Raw genomic sequence first — 12,025 nt, 5'->3', positions numbered from 1 at the left:
GTTTGATTTTTACTGCAAGGCTTTACTTTTGTTTATCCGTCGCTCAACAGGTTTATCATTAATGAATTTAACCTCAAATAGATTATAATGTATGTGCCAAGCAAAATAGCTTACCATGGGCCAAGTTTACTTTTCCACAGATATACATATTCAGCAGTGCTACATGACTTTCTATTCACCTTTCCAGAATTGTTTTTATCGCTCAGATTGGGACCCAAACTTTCCTACATTGCCTAAGAACCCCTCTTGTTTAACTTGAACCCCAAGAATAGCAGACCTATATGAAGAGTAACTAACCTATTTTATACAAAGCTTAAGATTCTGTACTATCTGTTATAGCTCTTAGTATCGCTAGTACAAGCACTGTCTCCTAGCCCAAGTTCCATAATTTTATGCATCAGTCAGGAAGTGCACCTTTCTCCTATTTCCATTCAGATCTGCTTTGTATATTAAAAATCCACCTGTCTTGCTCTTCTCATGAATACTGACCTGTGTATGTCAGCTTTTACTGTATAAGCATACTTGCCAGAATTCTAACTCAAAAAAAGACTGAAAATTAAAATTTTAATTATTATTATTGTTTATTATTAACATGTATTTATATAGCGCCAACATATTGTGTAGCACTGTAAAGTAAATGTGATTATACAACTAAATCACATGAATTCTATACATAGAACATATGGAGTTGATTGTGACATACATCACAATCAATACCAGTACAAAAGGTTAGGAAGGCCCTATGCAAAAGAGCATACACTCTAAAGGGAAGGGAGTAATACACACGGTGTGGGCAAGATCGAATTAAGTGGGTGAGGAATGTGGTACTGTATGTGGTGTTGCATTTGGTAGTTAAGCAGAGTGAGGGTAGGCTTCTCGAAAGAAGTGCGTTTTAAGAGATTTCTTGAAAGAAGAAAAGTTGGGAGAAAGTCGGACAGACCGTGGGAGAGTTCCAGATGAGGGATGCAGCCCTTGCAAAGTCTTGAATGCGAGCATGTGAGGAGGTAATGAGTAGCAGGTCAGTAGAGGAGCGTAGTAAGTGGTTGGGTGAGTATATAGAGATGAGTTCAGAGATGTAGGGTGGGGCAGAAGTGCTTTGAATGTCAGGGTCATTAATTTTATTCTGAAAGGTATCGGAAGCCAGTGCAGGGATTGACAGAATGGCGTGGCGGTTTCTGAGGTGTAGTGTTCATTATGGACTGGAGAGGTGACAGACTCTGGAAGGGAAGGCCAATTAAAAGATAGTTACAGTAGTCTAGACGTGATATGACGAGAGAGTGAATAAGAATTTTGGCAGCATCTTGGGTGATAAATGATCGTATTTTGTATATGTTCCTCAGGTGGAAGTGACATGATTTAATAAGTGACTGGATATGAGGAGTGAATGACAGGGCAGAATCTAGGATAACCCCAAGGCACCGGGCCTGGGGAGAGGGGGTGATAGTGGAATTGTTAGCTATGATGATACTTCCGGGATGTTACTGGTGTTAGTTGGAGGAAAGAGAACCATTTCAATTTTAGAGAGGTTTAATTTAAGGTAGTGTTGCGACATCCAGGTAGAGATAGCGGACAGGCAGGAGGAGACGCAAGTTAGGAGTTCTGGGTTGAGATCAGTAGATGAGAGATAGATCTGAGTATCGTCAGCATAGAGGTGGTAGTGGAAACCGTACGAGTTGATTAATTTGCCGAGGGACGAAGTATAGAGGGAGAATAGTAATGATCCCAGGACAGAGCCTTGAGGACCCCCAACAGAAAGAGGTAGGGGAGAAGATGCTACTCCATTGTAGGAGACACTGAAGGAACGATTGGTGATGTAAGAAGAGAACCAAGACAGGGCTGCGTCATGAAGGCCAAGTGAAGGAAGGGACTGGAGGAGGAGAGGGTGATCTACAGTGTCAAGTGCAGCTGAGAGATCAAGCAGTATTAGTAGTGAGAAATGATTGTTGGCTTTAGCGTTTAAAAGGTCATTAGTTAGTCGAGTCAGGGCAGTTTCAGTGGAGTGTTGTGGCTTAAAACCAGATTGTAGGGGGTCCAGCAGGTTATTGTCAGAGAGGAATGAGGTTAGTCGGTTGTAGACTAGGCGCTCAAGTAGTTTAGAGCTGAAAGGTAGCAGAGAGATAGGTCGGAGGTTGTCAAGATTGGAGGGATCAAGAGAGAGTTTTTTCAGAATGGGGGTGACGAGCATGTTTTAGTTGAGAAGGAAACAGTTAAGTTGAGAGCGAAAGATTAAATAGATGAGTTAAGGCTTTGATTAGACAAGGATTGGTATTGCGGAGAAGTTTTGAGGGAATTTGATCAAGTGGGCAGGTGGTAAGGTGAGAAGAGGCCAAAAGCTTTGAGACTTCCTCATCAGTGACAGAGGTGAAGGAGCACAGGAGAGATTGGGGAGTGTGGAGGGAGGGTGGTGGAAGTCTAGGGGGGTTGAGTAGTGTAATGTCCCTTCTGATAGAGTCAATTTTGTTTTTGAAGTGCTCTGCAATATCTTGAGCAGAGACAGATGTGTATGGAGGGGGTGGAGAAGGGGAAAGGAGAGTGTTAAAGGTGGAGAAAAGTTGTGCTGGTTTTTTAGAAAGGGAGTTAATGAGTAAAGTATGTTTGTTTGGCTTGGAAGAGGCTGGTGTTATAGGAGCGCAGGGCAGATTTGTAGCTCCAAAAGTCTGACTCTGAGCGGGATTTGCGCCAGCGACGCTCAAGTGCACGTGAGTGTCTTTGGAGCCCTTTTGTATTCCACAACACCATGCAGCACGGATTATTAACCCCTATTGATAACAAAAAAGTATGATCTACCATTCTAATCCCCTTCAATTCTGTGACATTTCCTTGTACGTATATAAGATCACATTTCAAACAAGTTACATTACTAGTTCTGAACCATTTAGCCATAAGCTAGATCGTAGAATTAATTGTGAACTGCTGAGAACAAGTTGAAACCATTGCATAGATATCCGGAGCAACTCCTATCAGTGGAGTAACAAAATTTTATTGGGCCCCACAGCAAATTAGGGTAAGGGCACACCTGGCGATTCGGAATCGCCCCTTCTTTGGGGCGACTAATCTGGCACATGCGGCACTTCATTTTGCCAAGTTGCCTCACGAGGAAACTTCGGGCGACTTCGGAATACGAAGTGTTGCGTGTGCCATGCCGCAGGGGTTTTTTCATTATAGCCGGCAGAAGACAGGGACAGGGGGAAACCGTTCGGGAAGATTAATCGACCCAAAGAAGAGGAGATTAATTAGCAGATGAACTAAATCTCCCCGAATCGCAAGGTGTGCCCTTACCCTAAAGGTTGACCTGTCTCTGCAATATTTATTGAAACTGAATATGAATTATGGCTTTTAAGGGGCCCCTATACCTTCTTGGCCCACCAGCAGCCGCAGGGTCTGCTTCCTCTGTAGTTACTCCCCTTACTGTAGCTGTTTCTTAAAGTGTAGCTATAGATGACACTTGTGGTATTGAACTGTACTAGTACAAGCAGTGGTTTTTGGTACCACAAACACATGCAGTTCAAACAAGTCATGTAAAACAACAGAAAACTGCTCAGAAATAATAGTATTTTATGTTCACCAAGTAGTATATGAATGTTTAGGAGATGCTCATTAATTATTTCTTCTAAATGTTGCTTTTATTCTTAGGAGTCCATGGGCAAAAGTTCTGATGGAAAATCATACATTATCACTGGGAGTTGGAATACAAAATCCCCACATTTTCAGGCTATTAATGAAGAAACTCCAAAAGGTATGAGCAGTGGCGTAACTAGATGTTACTGGACTCCACAGAAAATGTATTTTAGGGCCCCCAACATATTCAGGATGTCCTTTTTTACAAATATATGTTGAGATTGTTGTCCTTTTTTACCCATATATGTTGAAATTGCTCATTAATTAGGCCCTTATGGGCCCCCTGCAACTGCAGGGTCTGCTTACTCTGCAGTTACATCCCTGGGTATTAGCTAGTAATATTTCCAGTCTAGTTTGCCTTCTGTAATATAAAAGAAACAGCAGTTTAGTCAATTAACAACCACCTAACTGATATATTCAGTTAAATTATACTTAAAGTGGTGATTCACCTTTAAGTTAACATTTAGTATGTTCTAGAATGGCTTGTTCGAAACAAATTTTGAATTTGCATTCATTGTTACTTTTTTTTTTTTTTTTTTTTTTATAGTTTTTTAATTATTCGCCTTCTTCTTCTGATTGTTTCCAGCTTTCAAATGGTGGTCTCTGACCCAATCTAGAATCGAATGCTCTCTAAGGTTACAAATGTATCATAATTGCTAATTTGTATTACTCGTCTATCTATTCAGACCCTTTCCTACTCATATTGCAGTCTCTTAATCATAACAATGCATAGTTGGTAGGGTACCTAGCAACTAGATTGCTGAAACATCAAACTGGAGAGCTGCTGAATAAAAATCTAAACTCAAAAATCACAAATAATAAAAAATGAAAATCATTTGCAAATATGACTCTTTATATCATATAAAAAGTTACTTTAAAGGTGAATAATCACTTAAAGAATTCGCTATTCTGTTGAAATCTATACCCCTCCTTCCACTGAAACCGTCCAGATATCGTAAAGTTAGATCATATAATATTTTTTTTTTCCTGCAGACAAGGTTATTTTCTTGACCACTGCTGTTGATCTAGTGATTACAGAAGTTCAGGAGCCTGTGCGTTTCCTCTTAGAGACCAAGATTAGAGTCTGTTCAGTCAATGAACGCCTGTTCTGGCCTTTTAGCAAAAGGAGTTCCACAGAAAATTTCTTCCTAAAATTGAAACAGGTAACAAAGCCTTTAATTTGGAATAAGATTGGATATTTATGAATAACTGTGAAGAATAACCTACTTGCTTAACGTATTTATAAATTGGTATAATATCCTATTTATATAACACTATCTTTAAGCATTATTTCTAACCCACTCATTGAAACCAATATTTTTGCCTGTGTAACCTGGATGATTTGCTTTATTTTGGGAAATTCTTATTTACATTTACACTATTGCATCCTACATAGTTTGTAATAAATTTTAAGGGCTATGGCACACAGGGAGATTTGTCACACGCGGGAAGTCTGTGCTACTAAAAATCCTTATGTATGCAAACTAGGATTCCGATTTGGTTCGAAATTTGACTGAATCCTAAAATAGTGGATTTGGGGCATCCCTGATGAAAGTTCCATTGTGGAACTGAAACGTTGGAACCAATAAACTTACATTTTGTTTGCTGAAATCTTTGTCTCAAAACTTCCTATCTGGGTAAAAAAAAAATTTATGCCACTTAGGTAAAGATGGTCACAAGATTTAAATCAATTAATTGATAAATTTGGATATCAAGCACTGATTGGAGAGTTTAAATATGTTAGGCTACTTAAGATTGGTCGAAATGGTTTTGTATCATCCTTGAGAAAGGTCCTAATAAGGACCAAAAACGTTGGACAATAAAAAAAGTTTTTACTTGGGAGTGCCGGTTTCTTGAAATTAGGGATGCACCAAATCCAGGATTCGGTTCGGGATTCGGCCTTTTTCAGCAGGATTCGGCCGAATCCTTCTGCCCGGCCGAACCAAATCCTAATTTGCATATGCAAAATAGGGACGGGGAGGGAAATCTCGTGACTTTTGTCATAAAACAAGGAAGTAAAACATATTTTCCCCTTCTTGCCCCTAATTTGCATATGCAAATTAGGATTCAGTTCAGTATTCAGCTGAATCTTTCGAGAAGGATACGGGGGTTCGGCCGAATCCAAAATAGTGGATTCCACAATAACGTTTGCCTTGGAGTGCGGATACTCACTGGACTGTGATGAAGGTTCCACATAAAGTAGCATTTTATGTAACGTTTCGGTCCCACATGGGGACCTTTTTGAAGGATCCCCATGTGGGGCGAAAAGTCGGATAAAATACTACTTTATGTGAAATATATCACTATCAACAGAGTAAATACTATTGATCGTGCACCTCTGGCTTTGTTCAAGTGAGCCTACGGCACTGTTTGACACCACACACACACATCCCATCACACACATCCCATCCCATCACACACATCCCATCCCATCACACACATCCCATCCCATCTCACACATCCCATCCCATCTCACACATCCCATCACACACATCCCATCACACACATCCCATCACACACATCCCATCCCATCACACACATCCCATCCCATCACACACATCCCATCCCATCACACACATCCCATCCCATCACACACATCCCATCCCATCACACACATCCCATCCCATCACACACATCCCATCCCATCACACACATCCCATCCCATCACACACATCCCATCCCATCACACACATCCCATCCCATCACACACATCCCATCCCATCACACACATCCCATCCCATCACACACATCCCATCCCATCACACACATCCCATCCCATCACACACATCCCATCCCATCACACACATCCCATCCCATCACACACATCCCATCCCATCACACACATCCCATCCCATCACACACATCCCATCCCATCACACACATCCCATCACACACACACACACACACACACACACACACACAAAAGATTGCATAAAAATGTGAGGAACTGAAGACTTTTTTTAACACAATCACTTTATTTCAGGGGCTCAAAAGTAATTGAACAAATTAAAAAACTCAGAATAAAATGTTCATTTCTAATACTGGGTTGAAACCTCTTTGCTGGAAATGACAGCCTGAAGTCTTGAACTCATGGACATCACCAGATTCTGCAGGCCTTTACTGCAGCTCTTTCAGTTGCTGTTTGTTTGTGGGCCTTCAACAAGTGAAATGCATGCTCCATTCGGTTCAGAACAGGTGATTGGCTTGGCCATTCAATAATATTCCACTTCTTAGCTTAAATAAACTCCTGGGTTGCTTTGGCTGTATGTTTTGGGTCATTATAAAATGCCTCCCAATCAATTTGACTGCATTTAGCTGGATATGAGCAGACCTCAGAATTAATTCGGCTGCTTCTGTCCTGTGTCACTTTATCGATAAACACTAGTTTCCCAGTGCCACTGGCAGCCATGCATGCCCAAGCCTCCACACTGCCTCCACCATGTTTTAAAGATCTTGTTGTATGCTTTGGGTTATGAGCTGTTCCACGCCTCCTCCATACTTTTTTCTTGCCATCATTCTGGTAGAGGTTGATTTTGGTTTCATCTGTCCAAACAGTGTTTTTCCAGAGCTGTGCTGGCTTTTTTAGATGTTTTTTAGCGAAGTCCAATCTAGCCATTATTCTTGATGCTTATGAGTGGCTTGTACCTTGCAGTGCACCCTCTGTATTTACTTTCATGCAGTCTTCTCTTTATGGTAGACTTGGATATCGATACGCCTACCTCATGGAGAGTGTTGTTAACTTGTTTGGCTGCTATGAAGGGGTTTCTCTTCAACATGGAAATGATTCTGCGATCATCCACCACTGTTGTCTTCCGTGGATGTCCAGGTCTTTTGGCGTTGCTGAGTTCACAAGTGCTTTATTTCTTTCTCAGGATGTACCAAACTGTAGATTTTGCCATTCCTAATATTGTAGCATTTCTGGGATGGGTTTTTTCTATTTTTGCAGCATAAAGTGATACTGACGCTAAAAAAACCTGACTTTTTCAAATATGAAAGTACATTTACCTATACTTCATGTTGATAATTTTTTGCTGAGAAGTCTGTTTTCTTAAATAATTTTTAGTCGATGTTCCGAAACCTGACTGGCTTGTTTCTCCTGCATGGAGAGCTCCTTTGTCTGTTCACAGCAAAATCATCCACATACAAGCACCCCCCCTCACATCAATTCCAGGGCTTTTATCTGCTTCATTGATAATGTCATAACAAAGGAATTGGCCACACCTGCCCATGAAATGAAGTGATTTTGTTAAAAAAGACTTTAGTTCCTCATATTTTTATGCAATCTTTTTGTTCAACCCACTGAATTAAAGTCTGCAGTTCAACTGCATCTGAGTTGTTTCATTGAAAATTCATTGTGTTAATGTACAGAACCAAAATTAGAAAAAAGTTGTCTGTGTCCGCTAAGTAAGTGTGTGTGTGTGTGTGTGTGTGTTTGTGTGTTAAGACAAACTATTGCTTTGTTTGTTGTACTATGTTTTACAGTTATATAAAGATTTTTTTTTTTCTTTGTGATCTCACCCTGTGTTTGCATTTTATTTAGGTGTACAACCCCACCACATGAAAAAAATGTTACGTTACTCAGTATGGGGTACTTTTGGACTATTTGCACCTTATATAATATTTTGTATATGTCTAAATCAAATTTTTTGGTGTGCCCTCCATTCATTTGTGATGGTGTAAAAAGGATGACAGAAACAAGTCGAGGCCAGAGAAACTGAGGAGCAGAGTGAAGGGCTTTGCAGTTTAGAAGAACGTTATCCTTTGCTAAACCAATTCACAGATTCACTTTTCCATAAACACACAATGATTCCAGCCTTATTTATCAAAATCTAAATTTTTCAGAGTGTTTAAATTAAAAATGTTAGACCAAACTAAAATACACGATTGGACCTTATTTTTTATTAAAAAAACACAATTTATTGAGATCGGGTAAAAACTCGATAAAATCGAGCGAAAATTCTAATTGTACAATGTTTTCAGATTTTTTGGACTTTTCCTAAAAAGAAAGGTCCAATTTTTTCGATTTGTGACTGAAAAACCTTATATAGTCGGATTTTCTGGCTAATTCCAGCGCAGACCACAGAAACTTCCAAATAGGATATGGATCTCTTCCATTGACTTATATACAACTTTGGCAGGTCTGAGATGGAGTATTTTCTGATTCAGACTTTTCCATCCATGGGGTATAATAAATCTCAAAAAATTCGATATAGTTAAAAAAACCAATTTTTTTTGGACTTTAATAAATAACACCCTAGATTTTAAAATGGACTGAGAGCGGAAAGTATTGAAGGCTAGTTATCAGATGCAGTAGTTTAGGCAAGATATTATAAGACAACTGATGTTTTGACTAAAACAATGCCTTAATTTTACACAGAAAATAAAATACATTTTCTAAATCCATTCAAAATAACATTTCCTTTTAAAGGGGTTGTTTACCTTCCAAACACTTTTTTCAGTTGTTTTCAGACTTCTGACCAGAGATAGACGTTTTTCAATAGCTTGCCCCTTTTTATTTTTTTACAGTTTTTCCAAAATTGAAGTTAAATGCTTCTGTCTTTGGTGTTTCAGTCTGGCAGCTCTGTAATCCAGGTGTAGAATCTGCACTTTTACCATTTTCTACATTAGTTAATACATTTCTCAGCAGCATCTGTGGAACATTAGCAACTATAATAAATAGCTGCCTTGATTCTCAGGGATTTTGCTCAGCAGGGCCAAATATAAGAAATTTATCAATTTATGTATCATTTAGAGCAGTTTACTTACTCCCCTCCCAGAGCTGCTTTAGAAAGAGTGAAAAGACCAACAATGAAACCCCAGTATTAGAAAAAACTATCATAAATAGAAAATATAGTTATTGGAAAAAAAGGCTGTATTTCTGGTGAACTGTCTGAAAACAACTGACCTTAAAAGAAGTGTTGGGACTTTTAAGGTTGGACTTCTATCATTCATAAAGTGCTCATTACTAATTTATCATAGCTTTGTCCCTTAAAGTCCCCATCCCTGCCTAACCTTTCAGTCCAAGACACTGGCAGCTGCCTGTGCATTGCTGCTAAATAATTTAACTTCAGGTATTTACACTGATGCCCACCTGTTGTGATTTCCTTAATGCACTTTTTTTTAGCTGAAAGGCAAATGTCTGAAAAAGTCATATCACAAATACATCAGTTTCCTTATTTTTATATGGAGCTTACATTTCCACAGAAGCAAATGGCACAACTGTTAACTTGTAATTATGTATTCAACAAAAAATTAAATCAAGCCAATTTTTTTTGTTACTTCACCTTTAACTTAATATACTTTGGAAAATATTGATATGTTTACATATTGTAAAATATACTTATAATATGTCTTATACATATTAATAAAGATTGCCATTTTGCATGTTTTTCCTTAAAACACCAGTTTAAAAGTTCTTACTGAACACCGTACAGGGATGAGTAAAAACTGTCAGTTCAGCTTTAGGAAGAAATGTGGAGGAAAAGATGCGTTTGTACATTCACCCAGGGGTCCCCCTGGGTGGGTACCCAACTACCCAACAAAGGTGCAGACTTGATCCCACCCTTATGGTTCTTCCAGTTTTTTTAGTTTTATGGGAATATTCGACACTGGAGTGACATCCCTTCCGGGCAAATGTGACGTCACTTCCGCGTCGGAAGGTCAGTTGGCCTGTTGCCGGTCCAGTCACCTAGCAGGAACATGCGGGTTGTAGGTACGGCAGAAAATAAATTACCCTGGCCTTCCTAATCAGAACGAATCCCAGGTGCTCAGTGAAGGAGGCGTTTGGCAACCTCAAAATCCACATGAAAAGCAAGAAAACACTGGCACAGCATGGGTTGCTTCTAGCAGGGAAACCCCTTGCTCATTTATTGCGGATGCAACGTTTCGGGCGTAATGCTTGACAAAGGGGTTACGCCCCGAAACGTTGCATCCGCAATAAATGAGCAAGGGGTTTCCCTGCTAGAGGCAACCCATGCTGTGCCAGTGTTTTCTTGCTTTTCGGTTGTAGGTACTGGTCAGGTACGGGTTTCAAAAAATGGTCCCGCGCAGGACTCTATTCTGTGAAATATTAGCAACTATTGTATCAATTCTAACAGCTGCCTTTAATGAAAGAATTTAGCATGGCTAAAGATAAGAAATGTATCAACTAATGTATCAATTTAGTTTGCAGTGTCCTCCCCAGAGCTGATTCAGAAAGACATAGTTCAATTATGTATATATAACACAAAGTACACAGACTGTCAGATCCAAAGTTAATAATTAGGTCTTTCTATTCCAATCTTCAAATATATGGTAAATTGAGGGATCATATGCCCCTACATATGAATATATTCATATGTGTCTCGTTACTGGTGGGCCTTTTATGCACAGAATGTCTACATTATGTGGCGCATCTAGGGTTAAAATAAGAGATAATTACTTCATGGTTTTTTTTTTTTTTTAATGGTTTTATTAGGCGCCATCCAGTCCTAATTGCTGTGGAATAGGATATTCTAAGTCTTCTTTGGCATTCAATCACCTGTATAAAAATTATTTTCCTGTGGGTCTTTAATTTTTAAAAGACAACTTTTAATAAGCACTTGTTTTTTTACTAGGGGAGCCTCTTATACAATACATGATATATTATTTATGGAAAATCTATATGAGCTGCATGATGTAATTTCTAGGTAATGGACCACTAGGTATCTGTTTAATTTGTTTTAAGTTATCTGTCTTGGTTAAACTGATCTCACTTGTATACTCCATTGGCTCACCAATATACATGTACCTTTCTACTAATCCCTTTGTACTAACCATTATGCTAGTATTGGATTTTTGTAACACGCATGTCCTCAAGTTTGAAAGAGCACTATCAGAGCAATAATAATTATCATAAATCTAAGAAAGTGGAAGGCAGACACTTAGGGGGTTATTTACTAAGCTCCGAATACCCGAAATTCCCCGAAATCCGAAAAATTTGTGTTTTTTTTTTTTTTAAATTTTTTTTTATAAAATCTGACTTTTAAATAAAATCATGAATTTTTCGGAATTTATTAAACCCCGAGGCCTAAAAAGCCTGAATATAAAAGCACAGCATCATAAACCTGTCTCGGTTGCATAAAAGTCAATGGGAACAGTCCCATAGATTTCTGGTTGTGTCGGGGGTTTCGGGCAATTTCACAATGTTTTCGGAGCTTTCGGGTGAAAACTACGAAAAATTCGGAGATTTCTGAGAAAATGCACGAAAAATTTGTGAAAATCGGAGCTTTTCCCGCAAAGCAATTTGTCAGGAAAATGTAATAATAAATAAGCGTTAAAAACCCGAGCGGGTTAGATCGGAGTTTATGGCAGCCAATATTGAGATAAATTCAGACCTTGATAAATAACCCCCTTAATGTGAAATGTTGGGAGCAACATTAAAAGGTGC

The 12,025-nt window shown here is 38.9% G+C and overlaps 1 protein-coding gene across 3 annotated transcripts in view; it reads left to right on the top strand.

Moving 5' to 3' along the window:
- The window catches only part of rabgap1.S (RAB GTPase activating protein 1 S homeolog), a 124,189-nt gene that overhangs the window by 24,777 nt on the left and 87,387 nt on the right, over positions 1-12,025 (top strand). For all 3 annotated transcript variants that reach the window (XM_018232866.2, XM_018232867.2, XM_018232868.2), the window contains 2 exons: positions 3,634-3,736; positions 4,612-4,781. In XM_018232866.2, the coding sequence (XP_018088355.1) occupies positions 3,634-3,736; positions 4,612-4,781 (273 nt within the window). The remainder of the gene's footprint in view (positions 1-3,633; positions 3,737-4,611; positions 4,782-12,025) is intronic.

This window comes from Xenopus laevis, chromosome 8S (genome assembly GCF_017654675.1).
Source record: "Xenopus laevis strain J_2021 chromosome 8S, Xenopus_laevis_v10.1, whole genome shotgun sequence".
NCBI lineage: Eukaryota > Metazoa > Chordata > Amphibia > Anura > Pipidae > Xenopus > Xenopus laevis.
Note: the sequence above shows the minus strand (reverse complement) of the source record. Positions and strands in the feature narration are given on the sequence as shown.